Raw genomic sequence first — 24,429 nt, 5'->3', positions numbered from 1 at the left:
GGATTCTCCTTCTCTTTCTCCTTCAGCCCCTCACCCCTCTTGCATACTCTTACTCTAAAATACATCTTTTAAAAATGCTAAAATTAGGGTGCTTGGGTGGCTCAGGCAGTTGTCTTTCAGCTCAGGTTATGATCCCAGGTTCCTGGGATTGAGTCCTGCATTGGGCTCCCTGTTCAGCGGGGAAGATGTAGATGGGGTCGGGTAAGAGAATTGTTCAACGTCAGGCAAATTAGAAACTCAAGGATAGAATAAAAGTTTTGGGATCAATGCTCTTTCCTATTACTTCCATAGACCACAACCCCCACTCATAGCTAGTACAGATCACCAGTGGTTATACCTTCATCACAGAGTATTTTTAACTCTCTATTCAGAATTATTTACCTATGATAAGTCACTAAAAGGGACATCTTCTGAAGAAAGCTTGCTAGAACTATTGCCTGTATCAAAAGGCAACTTTAGCCATAATCTTAGCCAATCCAATCAACCACCCTCTCCAAGAAACTGAGTTTGCTGGTTTCCAGATGTTGAACCCTTGAGCTATTCTGTATAGAAATTAGAGTGCTGCCCTGAATTAGAACACTTATTTTTCTGCAGTTGCACCACTGGCTCCTTGTCTATGGGTTCTTCCTCACCTGAATTATTTTCTCCTTTTTGACCATCTCAAATCTCATTTGAACCTACCCCAAATACTACAAAAGCTAGTTTTATCTTTGGCTATGTAATTCTGCTCTATATAGTTCTCTCGTGTACTTACCCATGAGATGCTATAGTCCAAGTTGGCAACCCTTGATTTTAAACAAGAGAGCCTCCTACCTTCTTGAATACTTCTAGCACAGCACCCTGAAGCTCTTGTTTTCCTGTGATAGCCTTCAATGCTTTCCTTCCAATTACCAATCTTCATAGTAAAGGGTTGCTGTGCTAGCTCCTTCTGTGTTGTCTGTGTGTGTGCATGCACACACGGGTCTATGTAACAGTGGCCTCATGGTAATTTTTGAAAAAATTACCCAATACCTGGGTGGATTATAAATGGTCTTGGAGTAGAGATGTGGCCAACGTTGTGTGAAGTCCCTTTGTTGAGATCTCCAAAAAAAATTATGGGTGTGCCATCTAGACCCTTTTCATGAGATACTAGAATTTCTAAGAATCTTTTTTTAATATATTTTTTTAAGATTTTATTTATTTATTCATGAGAAACACAGAGAGAAGGAGGCAGAGACACAGGCAGAGGGAGAAGCAGGCTCCATGCAGGGAGCCCGACGTGGGACTCAATACCGGGTCTCCAGGATCACACTCCGGGCTGCAGGCGGCGCTAAACCACTGTGCCACTGGGGCTGCCCAATTTCTAAGAATCTTAATGTGGTATACCACAGCAACCTTGGAGGTAGCTCAAGGCAGAGAGGAGCCCGTTTCAGAAGAAAAAAAAAAAAAAGTATGAGTGTGGCTGTTTTCAGAATGCATTATAAATTAATACGGAAGAAACACACAGTTTTTAAAAGCAAATTTTTTTGAAGATTTATTTTACAGAGAGAGAGAACACAAGCAGGGGGAGGGGGCAGAGGGAGACAGAGAAGCAGGTTCCCCACGGAGCAGAGTCTGATGTGGGGCTCCATCCCAGAACCCTGGGGTTATGACCTGAGCCAAAAGCATAGGCTTAACTGACTGAGCCACCCATATGCCCCTTTTAAAAGCCATTTTACTAGGCTGAACTATAAGGGACAGGGAGAGCACAAAATGTAGAGGTCTTTGAATCCTGAAACTTCTTTTGTTGACATTTTCAGTTAAAAACATGGGCCACTTTTATGGAAAAAAGCTAACTCAGACTTTGAAAGAAAAAAATAGCCCAAGGGTGAGAGCCAAGAGTTGTGGAGAATTAAGTTGAGGGAAGAGGGGATGCCTGGGTCGCTCAGCAGTTGAATGTCTGCCTTTGGCTCAGGGCATGATCCCCTGGTCTGGGTTGGAGTCCTGCAGGGGCCTCCCTGTAGGGAGCCTGCTTCTCCTTCTGCCTATGTCTCTGCCCCTCTCTGGGTCTCTTATGAATAAATAAAATCTTAAAAAAAAAAAAATTCCAGGGAAGAGGATTATTTAGAATCCGTATAGACCTGGTACTACTATGTGACTCCCATTTCCCCTTTTTTAGAATGGGAGATAGTCATACGGTCTCACAACTGTGTGTTTGGTGTGTGTAAGACCTATGAACTAATACTAGCTCTAGTTCATACTAATTAGTACTAATACTACATAGGTCTTTAGACTGAGAAGTACTCTACACAAGGAACCCCAATCAAGGAGCCAAATATGTACTTGGACCTGATTTCGATAATGGGATCCTGGGGCTCACGCCTGATCTGGAAGCAACAACAGGATAATATTGGAATTTTGGGGAGTATTTTGCATGTGGGAGGAATATAGTTTTTAAAATCATTTAAAATTTATCCAGGGCTGATATACTGTATTACTTAAGTTCTGTTACGTAGGTTATACCTACAATAAGTGGACAACTCCAATGAATAAAATCTCTCTGTGGAAAGAAATGGGTTGTCATAACAATGGTTTCTATCACCCATCTGTATTTGCTGTGGGAGAGCCTAAGAAATGTTCTTTATTCTCAGAAGCCTTGTGAAACAATGTGATACTGTATCTACATTAGGTCCTTGAATTATTGGCCACATATACATAGGAGTCAAACAAGGAAGGGGGGGAGGAAGTCATGAAAAACTAAAAAACAGATTGTGTTTTGAAAATAACTATAGCAAAAGCTACATACCTTTCTAGAAGGCATTTGAGTAATATATGTTCACTTTTTCCCAAGTACTCCAGAGGGTAACATTTTAACCTCTCTACTTAGGTAAATATATCAAGCATCAAAATACTTCAGAGTATTCTTGACCAGGCCACTTCATTCAACAGAGCAGCTCTGTCATTAAGTACTATGTGGTTTAGAGATCCCTGGGTGGCTCAGCGGTTTAGCACCTGCCTTCCGCCCATGGTGTGATCCTAGAGTCCTGGGATTGAGTCCCACATCAGGCTTGCTGCATGGAGCCTCCTTCTCCCTCTGCCTATGTCTCTGCCTCTCTCTGTGTCTCTCATGAACAAATAAATAAAATCTTTTAAAAAAGAAAAGTACTATGTGGCTTAAAGATACAGATTCGCTCTCTCTTTGGTATCCTATTACTCCATGGGGTTCAAAGGAGTTTGGAAAAATATTACCTCCTTCTTCCCTTCTCCCATGTTAAACTTTTGTATATTCTATTCTATTCCATGGATGTTCCACAATTTACTTAGCATTTACCTACTAATTAACATTTAGATTTACAGTTCTTTCTCCAGATAGTTCAATAAATATCTAGGTGCACATATTTATGTGCAGAGGTGCTTTTATTCTTATAGGATTTCTTAAAAGTAAGACTGCTTAGTGAAAGTAGGTGTATTCAAGCTTGACATGCATCTAGGTGACTCTGTCCCACCTTACTTCTACCAGCAGTGTTCTGGTATGCCTGTTTCCTTGCATCTCCACCAAACTGAGGTTGTCCCTTGATTTTATGCCAATCTGACAGATGAAAAGTGGATGTATCATGTTGTTGTTTTTCTTCCCCCCAAACATTCCTTTAACCATTAGTGAGGATGAACATACTTTATAACTTGCTCTTTTTTTCAATGTCCTGTTCTGTGAATTGATTTCTCCAATAATTTATCATTTTTAAGTTCTCTTTGCATATATAGACATTAATAATTTTCCCATTACTATACAAATATTTATGGTCTACCTGTTTTTTTGTTTTTTTTTTTAACATTGACGATGGTCTCCTGCCATGATATCAAGGGTTTTTATTTAGTAAAATAAAATAGAATCTAGTTAGATTACTAAGTTAGTAATCTAGATAACTAATCAACTAGTTATCATTAACTAGTTGAAGAAGAGTCTGAGATGTGTATGTTTGTCTGGTTCTTCAACCCTACTAAAAAGTTCATCACCATTTTAAGATCGTATAAAGATTTCCTTAAAGTGGGCATCTTTGTATTGTGCTCTGACTGTTGAGACTGGTGTGAAAAATTCTTGTAATTTTTTTTAAAAGTCATTTAAAAAAAAAAAAAAAAAAAGGAGAAACCAGGGCAGCCCAGGTGGCTCAGCGGTTTAGCGCCACCTTCAGCCCAGGGCCTAATCCTGGAGGCCCGGGATGGAGTCCCATGTCAGGCTCCCTGCACGGAGCCTGTTTTCCCTCTGCCTGTGTCTCTGCCTCTCTCTCTATGTCTCTAATGAATAAATAAATAAAATCTTAAAGAAAAAAAAAAGGAGAAACCAATCTCGGCAGAACAAAGAGAACAAGAAGGATAGAATTGACTGTCCCATAATTCTGCATAAGAAAAATCCTCCATTTCAGAAAGTAAGACTTGCAATGTTGTGAACTTTTCCATCATTACAAAGCCACATTCTCAGAGAATACATAATTTGAAAAATGTATTTTGATGTACCCATTCCATTACTATAGATAAAATTTTACATGTATGTACATCATTTTAATACTTACATATACATTTTAACTTTTTATTCTCACCTTTTTTTGAATAACATTTAACTATTAAGTTAAAAAAGATTATAGAAAAAGAACAAGGTATTTAGGAAAATTAATGTTTCCTATATTTACTAAATATAAATACAGAAACTCTCTATTTTAAAATGTCACATACTTTAAATCAACTAAAGGTGCATAAATATTACTTAAAACAATAGCATGCTAAAAAAAAGTCACTGCATGATTGTTTATTTAAAATATTATGACTCTGATGTAAATACACATGGGCTTACATAATTACTCATATAAACCCTCAATTAAAATGCTTAATTGTTCATCCACAATGCCTTTTTCCTAATAAGCATAATAAATTTTCTATCTCACTGAAAGTGTTTAAAGCTTTTTAAATCTTGATTTGTGCAGTTACTGAAAAATAACTTAAGCTTAACTACATCACACAGCAGGATCGCTTGCAATGCTGTCACAGATTTATCCATGGCAAAATAGTCACATATCGTTACTGTTATTGCACAGTTATAGATACAGGTTATTATGTGCACATAAACTCTCTACATAATCAATGACAGTGCAGTTTCACTGCAACTAGCTTAACACATTTAAAATTATGAATACAATTTACAAAATCTTTAACAATATACTTTTAAAAGTATCCTGAGGATATTACAAAATTCATTTTACCAGCCCTTCATTTCTTCGCTTTGCCTCTTTAATTTCCAAGATAATAGTTGTCCATATTTTGTTACATAAAAATGTCTTTATAGTTCCTATTAACAAAATATATTTAAGCTACATAGTATATAATTGTCCCTTAAATACTTAGTCCCATCTGCCTCCAGTCTCCTCTGAAATCAAGTATTTATCAAGTTGTCTATAATTTTTAATCAGAAAAGGTATAGCACAAAACAGACAGAAATAGGGTTATTAGCACATTTAAGTTAAAAGCATTGTGCATTTTTAATATTTTGGTCATATTTTATAGTAAAATAATATATTTTGGCAAAAATAATAAAATATAAGGTCTAGTTTATTTTCTTTTAATGGTAGATCTGGCAGGTATTTTACATTTGTAAGTATTATCTATTTAATTTGACTGTTCTCACATTTGTTTCTAAAAACACTGCTATAAGGTGTTCAGAACTTTGAGACTAAAAGCACCTAAAAATAAAAAAAGTAAGGAAAATGGTGCTCTAAAATCTTTTGACAATTTTATAAACTTACTTTTAAGTGTCTCATATATGCCAACACAGAATCATTATTGCCTCCTAAGACTTATTTGACTCAAGATAATCTTTAAAATAATGATCTTGGACATCTTCCTGAAATTATCTGAAAATTAGGATGGGAATTCAAAAATTAAGAACAACAACAAAAAAGGAGAAACAGATGCAAAAAAAGTTGCTATTCTAGTGGCAGTTGTTATGGCACAAAAACACATGAAAAGATTTGTAATTTTCTCTGATATATACACAAACTAAGTTCAAAAAAGATGTGTAAGATATATTACATATATACACACACACTTGGGCTCCAGACAGGAAATGGAGAACTTTACATACTAAGGCCATTTGGGTCATCTATCACTCAAGTCCCAAATGACAGTTTTTAATGAAGATGTTCATTATGTTTTTTATTCTTGCCCAGTTTTCAAGTTATCATTAACTAGTTGAAGAAGAGTCTGAGATGTGTATGTTTGAAAAAAGAAATGAGTGTGGTGAATTGATGACTGATGTCAACTGCCTTACATAAAGAGTATTTTTACTGTTAAAGAAATTCATACAGAGACATCTGCAGAAGAGTTTATCAACAATAACACAAAACTCCTTTAACACTATGACATACCCACTCTAACATACTATAAATATGTATTATTACAGTATTATTTATACATTCTACTTTAGGCAATATAGTCTAATTCTGAATGACCTTGTTAATTTTTAAGGCATCAGTGCATCAAGGGCAAAGCTCCATAAAATAAATATGAAAAGAAAGCATTAGCTTATCTGTGGCAGAGAGAGTGATCACTGTACATTATAGTTGTTGGCCACTTCCATGGAATAGAGAATAAATTTTACATCTTATTGTCAAAATGTTATAGCATTAATTTTACATCATTTTTCAACACTTCATTTAATGGGCTAAACTGATCCGGGAGTATTCTCATTTTCATTGTTCCATCAGCTCCACAGGAAAAAATGTGATTTGCTGGCCCTGTCTCAATTTGCATCACTCCAGTTCCAATATTTCTGAAAATGGACTGCCGGGCATGTTCATTGATAAAAGTGTGAAGAAGACTAAAGGTAGACAGACTCCAAATCTGAAAGATAGTAGGAAAAATATTAAAAATTGAGGTACCAATTTTAATAATCCAAATGAAAATTTGGATTATTAAATCCAAATGAAAAATTTAGGCCTGTTTTCTTGTACACATAAGGAATTTCTAGAACAAAGATGGAAAAAAACCTCCATAAGCCTAAGGTCATACATAACCTCTTGACTCTTTTTTTTTTTTTTTTTCAGTTTTTCAGTTTTTTTCAGTTTTCCAAATCCTTTTGATATTATTACATTCTTCAAAATCCATCCATTTAGAAAGGGAAGGATTTTAAACCTTGCACTGGAGAGAAGAACTGAGGTACAGGAGGTTAAGTGTACAAGGCTATAGAAATCTGTAGTATCATAGGGACCCTCAGAAGTTTGTGCTGTGTAGTTTATAATGGGGTAATCCTGTATAATACCCAGCAAAACTATGTTCCAACTCAAGATAAATTATCATAACTTTAGTATACTTAATTTACTAAGATTTTCATTTTCAAAGTAGCCTAACTTACTGAATAGTCTCACTTGGGGCTCAAACAATGGATTCTAAGAATGCAGGCTCCTTCAGTGGGTCACTGACCATTACAATAACTTACTGACTAATCTAAAGTGACTTCTCCCTGCAGATCTTTCCAAATGTGGCCAGAGGACCCTCCATCATGAGTGCTAGGTATATATTATAAAAATACACATTCCTGAGCTTAGAGTTACCATCTGACTATTTCTGAGATGGGATGCATTTTAATAAGATGCTTCACATTTTAAACAACCTCTCCGTTTTAAACACAGTGGAGTTTGAGGACAGGGCTTATTCGGGTACATTCAGAATTCTTCAATCAGCCACTGAGTAGCCAGATGCTATGCTATAAATGAAAAAAAAAAGGGGGGGTAGCAATTCAGGATAAAGGAATATGTTAGTACATTTCACAGTACCTGAAACTGAGTTCAGTAATAACTCTGAAACTGGAAGTCAAGACTAATTCCAATGTCTGAAATATGTTTGTATCTACAGAAAATCAAGTTCTTTTGCACATTAATCAAGCATATTTGAAAACAACTGAAAAACAGACAATTTCAAGTTAAATATTATTTCATTTATTAAAAGTTTTATTAAACAGCAACCAACATGTTGACCAAAATAGGAGTTAATATCTCTATTATTTAAACAGACTGGTATGATTAAAGACTTAGGGTTTCTGAAGATGACTTTTCATTTTGTAGATACTGTGGCATTACTGTACTTACCTTTATGTTGCCTTCAGCAGATCCTGTGACAAAGTACTCTTCCGTTGGATCAATAGCAATGGCTTTAACAGGAGAATCATGGCTCTGGAATAGCTGCCTCTGCTGTCGTTGCCGAAGGTCAAATGCACATGTAAAGCCTTTTCTTCCACCTGATATTAGTAGCTGATGTTTTGGAGCATATGCTAAAACAGTAGCTCCACTATCATGGCATGTAAAAGCTAAAAATTAAAATAAAATAAAATAACATAACATAGAAAAGTAAAAGCCATTTAATGTTATAAGAAACAGACTTCTGGCTTTTGGCCAAGGTAGAATGATAGATCACCAGACTTACCCACCTACCTGAAACAATTTAAAAAATTAAATGATACATAGGGAACAATGGTTTGAGACACTGGATATCAGGCAAAGAAAAATGATCTCTAATAGATGGGAAGCAAACTCTGGGGGAGCTATACAATTGCCTCTGTTTATTGACTATAGAGTGTTTTCTGGCCATGGCACAAGGGGACCCCAAGTTGGTCTGGGTTCCTATTCCCACCAGCCATAGTGGAAAACCTCATAATTCATAAGGCACAGAATACTCAGAAGGGTTTGCCTCAGGAGTAGGTAAAATTAATAATGCCTAGTATCTACTACAAAATCAACAGGCATGCAAAGAAGCAGGAAAATACAATCCATAAGGAGAAGAAAATCTTTTTTTTTTAAGATCTTATTTATTTATTCATGAGACACAGAGAGAGAGAGAGAAAGAGAGAGAGAGAGAGAGAGACTGAGAGAGAGAGAGAGGCAGAGACACAGGCAGAAGGAGAAGCAGGCTCCATGCAGGGAGCCCAATGTGAGGCTCGATCCCAGGACTCCAGGATCAAACCCTGGGCCAAAGGCAGGTGCTAAACTGCTGAGCCACCGAGGGATCCCAAGTAGAAGAAAATCTATCCACTGAAAATAACCCAGAAATTACAGAGATGATAGAATTAGTAGACAAAGAAATTAAAAGTCATTATAACTGTATCCCTTATGTTCAAAAAGCTGGATAAAAGATCAAGCTTGTTAAGTAGAGACATGAAAAATATAAAAAATAGAGATACAAATAAAAAGTCCAGAGATTAAAAACTACAACATTCAAATGAAAAATGTTTAAATTTAAAGGCAGATTAAACAATGCAAAAAAAAACAAAAAACAAAAAACACCACCCAACTAGCGAACTTGAAGACATACATACCCTTGTAAGTATCAGAAACACATAAATACAAGAAATATTTTTTCTTAAAAAAAAAATTTTCCCCTAACAAATCTTGGCTGGGAGTTTTGACTAGTGTTGCATTTAATCTGTAAAGTTCGGAGGCAGTGACATCTCAACAATGGATGTGGACTAGCTCTCCATTTATTTAGATCTTTGGTTTCTTTTTATTTTTTTATTTTTTTTTTCTAGTTTTCCCCAACAGAGGCTATACATATTTTGTTAGATTCACACCTCAGTATTTCGTTATTTTTGGTGCTATTATAAATAGTGATTTTTTTAAAATTTCAATTCCAATTATTCATAGCCGGCATATATGAAAGCAAATGACTTTAGTATGTTATCTGGTATTTCATGATTCTATCATACTTGCACATTAGTTCCAAAAGTGTTTATTTATTTATTTTTGTAGATTCTTTAAGATTTTCTACACAACCATGTCATCTGTGAATAAAGGCAGTTTTATTTCTTCTCTTCCAAATGTATACCTTTTGTTTCCTTTTCTTGTTTTATTGCATTAGTTAGAATTCCCAGTACAATGCTGAATATGATTAGAGAAGGTATATAATACTGTACAATAACTGATGTTCACAATGCAGACCTGTGCCTGTCAGATCCAAAATAAAGACATATGATTTTCATATTATCTCTGTTCTACTACTGTCTCTCATCAGCTCATAAGCTAATTATATATCTTGCATTTTTCTGCTTTCCAACTCTGTGCCATTGTGGGCAAAATAAACCTCACTGGCTAATAAATATGCGTCATTAAAGACAAATCCATTAAAAAAACTCTTTAAGTTTATGAATTTCTTGACTTCCAAAATTTATAAAATGCTTTCAAAACTTACCATGGACTAAACTATTGGCAGGTGCTACAAGAGTATCCCACAAACATATGTTCCTGGAAAAAAAAAAAAAAAGACTTGAGTGACACAAAATTTTAACAACAGAATAAAAAGTAAGCTTGTCTCAAATAGGTATATAACATTTGAACCTTGCTCTCACAAAAAGTTCTTAAATTTATAAAAGAACCAAATATAAGTATCCAATGTATTTATTCCTGATTAATTTTTATACAGAATTAAAAAAAAAAAACTACTAACTTACAAAACTGAGTAATTTTAGACTGACATGTATTTACAAATAATTACTACATAAAGCCTGAATGCAGAAACTTCTTTTTGTATTTGCTGATTCTCTAACAAATGGACTGACATACACCAATAGCAGAATACTCTGAATTTTCCAAGCACAAAGAAAGCTTATTCCTGCTATGAATGGGAGCAGCTTTTACTCCTTTCTATGAGTTGCAAAGGAAGCACCAATATATGTAAAAATTTCTATGCAAGATGGGCTAAAGATTCCATATTCCTACAATCCAATTTCTAGTGCAAAGTGAGGCCTCACAGAGAAATAGAAAAGCTCAGCAATCTCAGTAGGCATTCACTCAGAATTCTGCTGTATGAGGGAAGTGAAACAGGGGATTGTGGAGATTGAGATAGGAAGGAGACATTTTCTTACATATTTAAGATTTGGGAGGAGATGAGGATAGGCTGCCACTCACTAGCTATTGTACAACTAAAAAGTCTTTGAGTTTCTTGTTTTCTTCTTATTGTGAAATGCTAATAATATCTACTTAATAGAGCCACCATGAGGATTAACAAAAGAGCAGGATCAATAAATAATAGTTCTTTTTTTGCTTCAAGCTTGCTTAATGCATAAGGAATAATACTACAGTGAAAATTAATTTTGCTATCAAATCCTTTTCTCCTAAAGTCTTAACAACAGGATATTAATAATACAGAAGGAATGGATTTTGTTTTTAATGCCACCAGAATTTCCTTAGCTTTATAAATAGAAAACTAAAAATGCTCTAAGAAACAAGTGTTTATAATAAAAATACTGAAAAGCTTAACTGTGAAAACATTATTGAGACACAAAAATATAAAGCAAATAAAGAATAAGGTTCAGCTATACAGATACATACTTAAATTTCAGTTATAATCTCTTACCTATTGTCAGTTGAAAGACCAGCTGTAGCTATCAAAGAGGAGGAACTAACAAACACAAAATCATTGGCTGTTTTGTTGTGACACTGCCAAGTCTGGAACAGTTAGAAATAAACAAATTTTATTGCTATCCTTAGCAACTTTATGACCAAGTACATGCATTAATCAAAAAGGGATCATGTAATTTGTGGCTTACTTAAACCTCTCGGGTCTTCCTCCCTACCCCCAAACTTTAGACAAATTTCAAGAGTAATACAGAGAATTCTATACACCGTTTACCCAGATTCACCAATTTTGAACATTCTGCCACATTTGTTTTGCCTCTCCTTTTCTCTCTCTCTCACACACACACACTTTCCTTTGAACCATATGTATTATAAGTCTTTACGAGACCTTGTGTTTTTTATTCATTTAAAAGTTCAAAAGAAAACAAAAAGAGGTTAAATGTTAAATATTTTCAGAATATGTGAACATTTTTTCTTAGAAAAAGCTAGAATTTTAGATTATTATTTTTCAGAAATGTTTAAACTCAAATAATTTTTCAAATATGTAACAACATATTAAGTCAAAAAAATTAGAAAACTTAAAATGTTTCTGAACACTCCATCAAACAGTAACCTGAGAGGTTTAGTCTATTACAAAGACTTCCAAGATAATTTGTTCAGATGTTTCTCTTCAATAAAAAAATGATTTAAGTATGTCAAAACCATCACATTTAAGATTTTTCTTTTGAGTCACTTCCCCATTGCCCCTGACTACCACTGGAGCTGGGCTAGATGGTATGTCCTTAACACAAACAAAATACACTTTAACCCCATAAATCCAGTAATGTACATTTTCAATCTAATTTGTCTTTTTAGAACTTAAAAAAAAAAGGCAGGCCCTTAGGGAACATAAACATATTTAAAGCTTTTTTTTAACATATTTAAATCTATTATTGGCTTAGTGAAAATATGAAGAAATAAATCTTTCATAGCACCCTCACCAATCTCCTCCTTACCTGCTTTCACTTAGATCAGTACCATACTCCGTAATTTAACCTTGAGTGAATTACCAGAACCTTAACTCATATTCTTAATATTTTCCTAATAGGTATTGTTTAGTCCTATAAAGGGCCTAAAGAATATATAAAATAAAAATCAGTGTTCTATGAAGCTTTAGAAGGTTCATTAAACCTGTGTATTCCTGAATAAAGATGTAGCTTTTTTTTTTTTTTTTTTTTTAAGACACAGGTAAAGGTAAGGGGTGCCTGGGTGGTTCAGTTAGTTAAACTCTGATTCTTGATTTCAGCTTGGATCATGATACCAGGCTTGTGAGATTGAACCGTGTATTGGGCTCTGTGCTCAGCACAGAGTCTGTCTGTCCCTCTACGTCTGCTCTTTCTAGAAAGAAAGAAAGAAAGAAAGAAAAGAAAGAAAAGAAAGAAAAGAAAGAAAGAAAGAAAAGAAAAGAAAAGAAAAGAGAAAAGAAAAGAAAAGAAAAGAAAAGAAAAGAAAAGAAAAGAAAAGAAAAGAAAAAAAGAGAAAGAAAGAAAAGAGAAAGGAAAAGGAAAAGGAAAAGGAAAAGGAAGAAAAAAGAAAGAGAGAGAGAGAGAGAGAGAGATGGGCAAAAAGAAATAATTGTTCCAGCTATAGCATATCCTTTCTACTTTGTTCATAAGGGATAATTAAAAAAAAAAAAAAAAAACAAACCCATGAGATGCGTGGTCTATTGACCATTCTTTTTAAGTATAATCCCCAATGTAGCTTAGTGAGGCTGGAAAAGAGCTTGAATAGCCCATAGGTTCCATGGGTATCCGGAGGTACCATGTTTGGTCGATACAGGTTAATTTTCCAGGTTTCCAGAGACTAAGAATTTTAAACCTCACAGACTATTTTTCACGTAATACAAGGACAGAAGCTTATAGTAAACTGACTGAATACACAGAACTAAATGGATTTTACTTTTTGCTTTAATATTTATTGCCTCAAATATATATTCTTGCTTTCTTAAAAATAAAAATAAAAATTCAAAGATTGCCTGGGTGGCTCAGTCAGTTAAGCATCCTGCTTGATTTTGGCACAGGTCATGATCTCAGGGTTGTGACACTGAGCCCCATGTAGGTTTCTTTTTTTTTTTTTTTTTTTATGATAGTCACACACACAGAGAGAGAGAGAGAGAGAGAGAGGCAGAGACACAGGCAGAGGGAGAAGCAGGCTCCATGTACCGGGAGCCTGATGTGGGATTCGATCCCGGGTCTCCAGGATCGCGCCCTGGGCCAAAGGCAAGCGCCAAACCGCTGCGCCACCCAGGGATCCCCCCATGTAGGTTTCTATGCTGGGCATGCAGCCTGCTTGGGATTCTCTCTCTCCCCCTGCCATTCTCCCCACATACTCTTTCTCTCTCTCTCTCAAAAATAACAAAAATAAAATAAAAATTCAAAAAAGTTTAAAGGAAAGCATTTTTGGCTTACCAGGTATGGCTTAGGCATGCTTCCAGTTACTGGACAACATTTCCAGTTTGTTTGATACAAACTTAAATATCCATCAGCATCAACTATTCCAAACTTAGAGAAAAAAATTTTTTAAGTATTTAATACAAATACAAAAGCACATATCAACCCCATACCTTACCTGCGACTCTCAAATTTTGATCTTAAATACTTAATTGATAAATTGACTTTTACTTCACCTACACATGGATCTAGCCCAGAAAAACATTTAGCTGCTGCTTAAAAGAATTTCAGGTGACAAAGAAGAACAAACATTAGGCACACATTTTATTATACCAACCAAAAGCACAGACTATATATTCTCTAAAAATACGCAAAATATAGGATACTGAATTTACATATTTAATCGTGCAACAAATGTTTAGTATATAAAACAGAAAACTGTCACTATGAAAAAGGTAAATTAAGGACTTCTAGAAATACATGCGAAAATCATGTCAACATCAGTAGAAAGCAAAATAAAACAAAAATTATTACAGTAAAAGAATTTCCACTACGGGAACTCAGGGTAATTTGAGAAAATGCCAAAATTATCCAATGAGAAATTATATGTTACACATATAAAAGGATGAGTAAGATTAAGCATTTTTTTCTATAGATTGCAAAAATAACATATATATATAGTTTATGAAATAAAACAAATGTCTACTTTGGACTCTTGCCCTCTCCCATCTCCAGATCTAGCAACTCGTGACAATTTGATGTGTTCCATTTCAAATTTGGTCTATGATTAGGGCTGTTTAAAAAATGAGAACCATAATAAATATACAGTTCCACAATTACATTTTTTACTTATTACAGCCATCTTTTCATATCCATACATTTAATCTACTTTATTCTTATGTTGTGTAGTATTACACTATACAGTTGTATTATAACTTTTGAAAACTTTTTCCTTAGAGACAGTTTCCAATTTTCCCTATTACAAAGTGCTGCTTTAAATATTCTGGTACATGTACCTTTGAGTATTTATGTAAGATAGATAATCTAGAAAAGGGAAAGCTGCACATCATTTAAAACTGGCAGGCAAAACTAAAATTTAACCCTAAGTGGTAATGTCAATTTATATACCGATTTTTCTTACACATTAGTCAACCCTGCTTATTACTAAAACTTCAAATATTTGTTGGTATATACAAAAGGAAGATTAATTTTTAATGTGAATTTCTTCAATTATTAGGATTATTGGCCATGCATAGTTGTTTCATAAAATGACCTGATCGTATCCTTTATCTACTTCTCTATTGTCTTTAAATAAATTTGACTAATAAGGTGAATATTAGAAATCTTAATCGACTGTTTACTGTATTTGTTACAGATATTTTCCCAAGGTCTATCCATTTTGTGATTTATCCTGTTTTCTGGAGTAGACCTAATGTATGGTCTTCAGAAAGGGTATATGGAATGTGTTAAGTCTGCACACTTAAAAAAATCTTGTTTAAAATATATTTTTCATGAAATTTGAACGACAGTTTGGACAGATAATGACACCTAATTCCCATTCATTGTCCATCAGAATTCTGTGAATACTGCTTCCCTATATGTTATCTCTATTTTTGAGTAGGCCAATGCCATTAATTTCAGAGGGGAGGGGTGGAGAGGTTCTAAGGAACCATTTTATCCCTACTCCTTCCTAGAAGCTGTCTTTATCCTTGGATTAAAAAAACAAAAATCAAATCATCAGGGTGTGTCTAGGCATGTAATGTTTCTCAACACTTAGGCCTAGTACTTGGTAGGTTCTTGTCAAAAATTCTATTTTTCTTTGTTTTGGGGATATTTTTATTTTAAGAATTCCTTTGAATATAATGTTTCTTTCTATTTCAAAATTTTTTCCTTCTGAAATATCTTTTAAATGTTTTTTATAAATTTTCCTGGATCTAGCCTTAATTTGCCTCTTGCATTATTTTCATCATAGAGTAATTTCCTAATTTGTTCTTCCTAGTCACAAACTTGATTTTCAACTATTTTCATTCTGTGATTCAGCCCTTATAATGAGTAGTTCTACAAACCCAATTTTGGGAATCATGTGTTTTAAATTTCCAAAAATTCTTCCTTGTTCTTCTACTTTTATTTCATAGTAGCTTATATTTGTTTTAGAATGCAGTATATCTTCCCGAATCTAAGGAACTGTCCCCTACAGGTCATTATTCCACTTAATGCCTCTTTTTAGGCTCAATAACTTTAGGCAGCCCATTTCTGTTCATAATGGACAAACTGACCAGCATAACTGTCAACTGTTTTATTTACTATAGTAGGCTTCTGTGCCATTTGGCTCCTTCATGGCCATGGTGAATGGACAATTAGTTGACTATCTATTAAATATACTTGGAGAGGTAATGAAGAATAGTTTTTTGTACCTTCAAATAGCATATGTGGAAGGCTATGGTGAGCGTTAAGTCTAGACAATAATTCAGACTATAGAAGGTATAGAAGGCCATGCTAAAGAATATAGGCTTCCATATAAGAGCCTTGAAGGGCTCTTGAAATCATCAATAATGTGATCTCCCGTAGGGTGTAGTTATATAACTATATTATTTGTTATATAACTGTAGTAGCAACAGGAAGAATGCACTAGAAAGGTAAAGAGTTGAGGTACAGAGACTAGCTAAGGAGCAATATGATATAGACAACCAAAGTAGAAAAGCATGAGCGCTAAAGCATACTGATATGTTACACAACTGAAATTACAGTAGAACTCTAAAAGCTTCTAGATTAAATCCCCTCAATTCCCATTAAGGAGCAAAGAATGTTGCCAATTGGTATTAAGAAACCATATGCTCTCAAAAGTTATAGTTTCATAGCTACATGAGAAAGTTATCTTTGACTTTTGGGAACTGTAACAGAGTTAAGTGATAAATGTGGTAGGCAAGAAGGCTGTAAGGCTGTATGTAGCACATCATGATACAAAGAACACGTGAGAAGAGCGAAAGGTTTGGAAGTTGAAAGAAAAGAAAAGGCAAGATGGACCATTTGTGAGAGTGCTGTTTGTTTTTACTGAAGCTTGGCTCTGAAGACAAAGAGTAGGCTGATTTCCCCTTTAAATGTTGCTGAATGTGATAGTGAAATACCACAGCAGGCAGAGAGGCAGTCTGAGGAAAACAGGATTATGGGAAGTAAAGACAGTAAGGGATACTCTAGAGCAGGGTTGAAAAACCTTTACTTAAAGGGTCATATCATAAATATTTCAGGCTTACTGTCTATAAGTCTTTGTTTTCCTGAACTCTGTTGTTGTAGTGGAAAATTAATCACAGAAAATAAATAATGAGTGAGGTAGCTCTGTTCTAATAAAACTTTTATTTACAAAACATGTGGCTAGGCCATGATTTGTTCATATGCTATTCTAGAGAGTCCTCAAAAATTTAATGTATGCACAAATCACAAAAGTATCTGGTTAAAATACAGATGGTGACTCAGTAGGTCTGTAGTAGAGTCAATAATCTGAATTTTTAATAAGCTCTCAGATTTTACTTGCTACTTGACCATACTTTGAGTACATTCCAGAAGACAAAGAAAGTAGAAGTATTTAATCAAAAATGTGTAATATATGATGGTTCTATAATCATTTGGTCCTAAAGCATCATTTAAGTGAATTTTAATGGATACATATACATACACAATACTCATATGCATAACACAAAAGGTCATTCCAAGAAGAACCAAATGAATGTAAGTATTATGAGAATGTAAAATTCTTTGAAAATAATTTTATAAAAAAGAATATAGAGTAATACTTTATCATTAGCTCATTGAGCTGTTCTCTCTTCAGAAATAGACTAGTCACATTTATAAACTTCCAACAAAATCAAACCATATTCCCATTTGTGTTTGTATATACTACCTTATTTCCTTGATAGTTAAACCTCATTCTCGTAACTCTTGAATTGCCACCAGATCGAAAACAGGTTATTTGTTGAGAATGGCCCCATTCAAACATTCTGACACTTCCATCCTGAGCTCCAGTCAGATCTGCATAATAAGGAGCAAAAATTGCAAATTTAGGGACCCCTGGGTGACTCAGGGGTTGGGCACCTGCCTTTGGCTCAGGGTGTGATCCCGGGTCCGGGGATCGAGTCCCACATCGGGCTCCCTGAATGGAGCCTGCTTCGTCCTCTGCCTCTGTCTCTGCCCCTCTCTCTCTCTCTCTCTCTGTGTCTCTCATGAATAAACAAAATCTTTTAAAAAAATTGCAAATTTACTGCAGTAATCTTAGGAAGGTTTGTTTTTGAATCCAAGTAAAAACTTTAATGAAAGAAACACCTATGAAATGAATCAGTCAGTTTACATGAATTCACCTTTGTTACGAAATTTTGCTTGAATACTTTAATCTTAGAAAGATAATTTCATGATCTATTTTCATTTGAATAAGAATATACCCTCACGCTACAGGACAGAGGCAATTAAATCACAGTTCTGCAGTCTCACTTCCTTTTCAAATTATCTCAATGATGTTTTAATAACCTTTAATAAATACCTTGTATAATAACCACTTAACCAATTCCTGGGTGAATTAGAGTCAATTCTTATCAGTCACACTATTAATGTTTAAATTTATACATTTTCTCTGGAAAAAAATTACAGAAAGTCTTGAATGCGATGTATGGTAAAGAAAAAAAATCACTTCTAATAGTTATTCTGATTAACCTGATAGTTCAAATATGTTATATGTTTCAGTGGAATATGAACAAGCTAAATGATTATTAATTCTTCACTTTGTCATTTACTAATTTTGTGATACAAGGAACCTTATTTAATCTCCCTGAGCCCACTTCAAATTGTCCTGTAAAAGGGGAATATATGTAAGTTAATGGGCAGCTGAGAGAGGTAAATGAGATAATCCATATAAGTCCTTTAGAAATATGCTTAACATGGAGGACTCAATTTGTGTTAAGTGTAATTATCAGTAGTAATGTATTATTCAATGCAGTAAAAATGATTAATTTACATATTTCATACCTTTAGTATAATAATAGAAGTTACTCTATTTTAAATACATGGTTTTATTAAACCCTTTGGTGGACATTGGTATGTAATTTTGATAATGTTTGCTTGTAGTACTTAGGACAGTGAGGTAGAAACAAAACTGGTTTTGGCATATTTATTTTATCAGAATATCTCTCATTAAGAGAGAGCAGTAAAATTTTTTAAGTGTTACAAAATTGAAGGGACACAAATACTTTTTAATTAATAGGCACTGTGCTTATTGCTGTGTGGTAGGACAACTTGACGACAGGCACAACTTAAAAATCATATTTAAAAAAGCTTGAGCTTGAATACTCAAATGACAGTATGAATACGATTCCAACCCACAAGTTATTTTTAAAGTTGTCCTTACTGTTTTTTCTCTGCTTCAATGTTCCAAATAAACTCCCCATTAGTTAAGGTCTTTATTAAAGGAGAAAAACTTTTGACATTCCCAAGGATATTAACTGAAAATAATATAGACTGCCTCAGAGTATAAGAACTTACAAATAGCCAATTTCAACGCCTCTACGATTACTGTGTCTGATAAAAAGCAAAGTGACAAAATATTAGTCAAATACAAAGTGACAATGATGAGGCAATAAATGACCACGATAGAGTTCTAACTATGTAATTAAAGATGGGAGTGATCCAATTATTAAAACAGTAATTACTGACTATAACTTACGGTTGTGTAGAGTCCAGAAATATTCAAAAATAAAATGTTCTAACATAGAAATATGCGGTCAACATAGTAAAAATTTATTGCATCAAGCGTAACTTGATGCAGTAAACTTTTTTCTATTTTTATCCAATTTTGAAATGAAGATTTTATTGGCTAGCAAACATTCTCTACAAAAAAAGTAAAATAGCTGACTATCTTTCAATTGAAACTAAAAACTTGCTTTAAATTCCTTAGAACACTGGGCTAATTATTATTAACTTACAGTAAGGAAGAGTTGGATGAGAAGTCATTCTTCTGACATTATTAATGGCTTTCTTAATCATCTGTTAACAGAGAAGAATCACTCTTCTATAGTTACAATAAAATGTAGTATTAAAAATAAATTGTGACAGGAAATTCAAATAACATTTATTTGTTTACTTTTATGTGATTCTATAACTACCATTATGGGTGCTAAAAATACTAAACATAACAGAATTTAAATAGCTCAGCTCTCTTATATTTAAGTGTACATACATTTTCTGCATCATTGACTAAGCTCTAAGAACAAATTCACCTTGAGAATTTAGTCTTACCTCCTTTCTTGCCAATTCTTTTCTGATCCCATTAAATTTATTGGAATAATCCTGAATAGTACAAGGTTAAAAAGATAGGCAGAAGCATGTGAAAAAAAAAAAAAAGAGGTAAACAGAAAATTGTATAAATTTTTAACTGGTAGTTTGGAACTGTTTATCCATTTTAAAATCATGCTTTGAATGATTAAGTAGCCTGTCAAATAAGAATAAATATGTGAAATTAAAGAGATAATTTTAATAACGTTTCCTATTTATACAGCACCATAACTACAATTATATGTTATCCTAAATTTGTAGCATCAGTCTTGAGTAGATTTTTCACTGTTGTTGTTGCTCTTGTGGATTTAAACTGTCCATGAGACTAAAGTTGCGAGTAAAGTGGAGATTGGGTAGGGAGAGAAGAGAGCAGGCAAGGAGAAATGGCGAAGGAAAGAAACACTAGAATATGTTTATGGTTGTAATTATATTGCAAAATAGCACAGATTGGTCTTAAGGATTCTTTCATGTTAGAATTAATAATTCAATAAAGCAATAGAAGAAAATATTTTATTAATTCTCTACAAAAAAAATGAAAACCTGCTGAGAGTTACTTCTGTTTAGCAAACTTGATGTTGCAATCTCATGTTCCTTTTAAAGAAATGCCTAAATATTCCTATTCTTTTACCTTTCTTTCTGACTAAATAATCAAAGTAGAATCATAAGTAAAAAAAATACATAAACAGGTTTAATAAAGTTTCTAAGCGCATATGCAGAACACTACAGAGAAAACATAACTTATTTTATAAGATCCTTATAAAAAAGAATCCCTTTATTATATTGGTTTCTTCTTTTTGAGGATGGAGTAGGGCTAATCAGATTAATTATGCTTTTATGCTTACAAATCACAATGTTCCCCTCTAAAAAGATATCCTTCTAAGATGGAGATAGAAAGAAAATTCAGTCCTAACAGGAATGACAAAGGTATATTTTTATATTATAATGCTCTGGAGTAAAAACAAGTATTTTTCTGAGCACTGACTGTATGCTAAAATGCTATTCTAATTAGAGATCATAAATGTCTGAGGCAGGCATAATCTCTCACAGAGTTTACATAACAGAGTACATTAAAAAAGACAACTAAATAGTGAACAGATAATTTCGAAACTGCTACAGGCCATAAAGATGATAAAATGGGGATGACACATAGAATGACTATGGGTAGAGTAAGGAGGGACAGATGCCTTCACTAGGGAGGCAAGGGAAATCGCTGGGAACATGAGCTGAGATCTGAATGGTTAAAGAAAAAAAAGGATATTCAAAGCAGAAAGAAGGCTAAGGCTCTAACCGGGCAATGAGCTTGATGCTTTCAAGAGACAGAAGGCCATTGTAATTAGAGCAAAGTGAATCAGGTATAGAATGAATAGAGAGAAGCTGCAGAGGTTGGCAAGGGTCAAATCACAGAGGACCTTACAGGTAATGTTAAGGACTTGTTTTTTTTAAAGTTGTACTGGGAGATCTGAAAGTTTTAAACACTGGAGTGACAACCTAAATGATGCTTTAGAAAAGAGCAGCTCTGGCCGCTGTATAGAGAACACATGGAGCAAGTGTGGAAGCAGAGAGACCAACAAGAAATTTGTTGTTACTGGAAGAACTGCACCATATTCTCTGAAACTAGAAAAATTGCCCATTCTTTCTTTTTATATATTTTATATAGTCTCTTTAAGTTTTCCTTTAAAGGATCATAAAATCAGTAGGTTTTATAAGTGAATTTTAATATATCTGTTAGTTGGACAAAAGTGAATTATAAATGACCAAGTCATTTCATTTGAATAATTATTAGATAGCTCTTCAAATTCTTCAATACTTCAAACAAACCTATCTGAAATAAATGAACTAAGAGGGCTTTAATATAAGCTCTACCACAAATCTGAGATAATGACCTAGATTAAATCAGTAGACCTTTCTGGATCTTAAACTTCATCTGAAAAATGATAAGTAGGAGAAATTATAACAGCTATTTCAACAGATATCTCAAAGAATAATAAGGTTATATGAAAAAATAAGGTTATATGAGCAACAAGAACTACATTAATATAAAATAAAATACTATCAGGTATTATTAAGGATGATTAAGTCTTAATCATGATTAATGAGGCACTTGATGGGATGAGCACTGGGTGTTACATGTTGGCAAAATGAATTTAAATTTTAAAAAAATTTAAAAACTACCTTTGCTAATTAGTTAAAAAAAAAAAATTGGTGGGTGGGGGGGAGGGCAAGGCAAGAATTCTACAGGAATTAGGGAACTGAAAATAACTTCACCACCAGAAGGCCACTGAAAGAATTACTGGCCCTGGGTTTCTCTGACGCCATATATCATCATTAAGTATTAATAAAAGAATTTCATGGAGGGATAAACATGGATCACATCTTAATCAGGGCTCAAGAAGATCCTCAGACAAAACATAAACAAATGACTATGACTATGTTCCAAATAAAACTTTACTGATAATGAAATGTGAATTTCATATGATTTTCATGTGTCACAAAATACCATTCTTCTTTGGACTTTTTTTTCTACTACTGAAAAATGTTTATAAACACTATTCTCATTATGCTGAGTGAAGTAAGTCAGTCGGAGAAGGACAAACATTATATGTTCTCATTCATTTGGGGAATATAAATAATAGTGAAAGGGAATATAAGGGAAGGGAGAAGAAATGTGTGGGAAATATCAGAAAGGGAGACAGAACGTAAAGACTGCTAACTCTGGGAAATGAACTAGGGGTGGTAGAAGGGGAGAAGGGCGGGGGGTGTGAGTGAATGGGTGACAGGCACTGGGGGTTATTCTGTATGTTAGTAAATTGAACACCAATAAAAAATAAATTAAAAAAAAATAAATAAACACTATTCTCAAGCATGTTTATACAAAAACAGTTGTTGAGCAAGATTTGACCCACAAACCAGAGCTTGCTGATGCCTGATTTGTACCAGTAAGTTACAAATAACTTTAAGATACAGCTCTTTGTATTTTAAATTAATTATTTAAAATAATTTCATTATCTTTTTTATATGAAAACATACTATTCTTTACAATCAAAATTCATAATTTCTAGCAAGTATGACTTACTAAAAAGGTTAAGAATTTTTAAAAAAATGTTTAAATCATTCCTTATCTATTAAACTAGAGGGGGAAAAAAGGACATTTATACACAATTTTTTTTACTTTGTGTGTTTTGTTTTGTTTTGTTTTAAAAGTGGGCTCCATGCCTAGCATGCTAGGCATGCTCATCCCATGCTAGACAAGGAACCCAATGTGAGACTTGAACTCATGATCCTGAGATCAAGGCCTGAACTGAGATCAATGTTCAACCAAATGAGCCACCCAGGCACCCCTATACACAATACATATATATATATTTTTATACACAATATTTTTAACGTTACGTACCACAGATGCTCCTCTGCCAGTCTGTGTACTACCAAGCCATGGCATGTTGATTGGAGTGCCAGGATTGCTATGTGTATATGGGGTTGTACCTTGCACAGCCGTTAAATCATCACGAGCATGTATAACCAAGAAATCTTCTGATCTACAAAAGAACATCAACTGGAATAAAAGCAACCCATCAGTTCTTCATTTCTTCTGTGATACCTGAAAGCTCTAATATATGATGTTGCATTTCCCTCTAAAAATTTTCTTCAGCTCTTAACTCCTAACTGGTACTCCTCTTACTTTACTCTCTCTTCTAACCCTCAATTCCTTCTTTTAGGCACCTGCTACCCCTTTTTCACTCTTTTTAGCCTATCAGTATCCACTACACTGACTTAGAAATATTCTTCTAAAAAATTTTGAAAGCTATAGTTCTGTGGATATCATCATTTTTAACACACCGTTACTGAGTAAAAACAAAGTACAGAAGTACCCTTTGGTTTCCATTTCAGCATCATCATCTACCCAAGTATAGATCTGTGTAGCCAGAATTCCAGAAACATCCAGTTCTTGAACATCATGGCTCGAAGCAATTGCTATGCAGTTTCTATTTGCCTAAAAAAAAAAAAAACCATATCATAATTTTTAAATTAAAAAGTACAACATGTATATGAGCTACTTTTAAAAATGGAAATTACAAAATAGCCCCTATAAATGCTAACTTTAAGATAGCACTTTATTTCTTCTCCCAGCACTCTGTCTCCAGTCTCCTAGTATGGTACAGTTTCCCTAAGGTTTGTACAGTTCAGAAATGTGGAGGGAGATACTGGATTGAAGCTCTAGAAGGTAGAAAAAGGTAAGGGAGATAAAAAAAATACTAAAGAAATAATAGCACATTATTCAAGTAAGATAGTATCATTTTCACCTAAAGCTTTCCATCTTAGATAAGAAAAACATAATCTGG

General features: G+C 33.9%; 1 protein-coding gene across 8 annotated transcripts in view; it reads right to left on the bottom strand.

The window, feature by feature from the left end:
* Positions 1-4,529: 4,529 nt before the first annotated feature.
* Positions 4,530-24,429, bottom strand: part of DMXL1 (Dmx like 1) — a 128,732-nt gene continuing 108,832 nt past the window's right edge. For 5 of the 8 annotated variants that reach the window (XM_038551873.1, XM_038551868.1, XM_038551870.1 and 2 more), the window contains 10 exons: positions 23,959-24,080; positions 23,484-23,625; positions 20,054-20,104; positions 19,741-19,801; positions 17,673-17,800; positions 13,796-13,888; positions 11,347-11,438; positions 10,183-10,235; positions 8,091-8,308; positions 4,530-6,846 (listed from right to left, as the gene is read on the bottom strand). In XM_038551873.1, coding sequence (XP_038407801.1) covers positions 6,622-6,846; positions 8,091-8,308; positions 10,183-10,235; positions 11,347-11,438; positions 13,796-13,888; positions 17,673-17,800; positions 19,741-19,801; positions 20,054-20,104; positions 23,484-23,625; positions 23,959-24,080 — 1,185 coding nt within the window. In that variant the 3' untranslated portion in view covers positions 4,530-6,621. The remainder of the gene's footprint in view (positions 6,847-8,090; positions 8,309-10,182; positions 10,236-11,346; positions 11,439-13,795; positions 13,889-17,672; positions 17,801-19,740; positions 19,802-20,053; positions 20,105-23,483; positions 23,626-23,958; positions 24,081-24,429) is intronic. The other 3 variants (XM_038551872.1, XM_038551874.1, XM_038551869.1) reach the window with 2 other exon arrangements.

The sequence above is a fragment of the Canis lupus genome, chromosome 11 (assembly GCF_011100685.1).
Source record: "Canis lupus familiaris isolate Mischka breed German Shepherd chromosome 11, alternate assembly UU_Cfam_GSD_1.0, whole genome shotgun sequence".
NCBI lineage: Eukaryota > Metazoa > Chordata > Mammalia > Carnivora > Canidae > Canis > Canis lupus.
The sequence above is the reverse complement of the archived record's forward strand: the minus strand, read 5'-3'. Positions and strand labels throughout refer to the sequence as shown.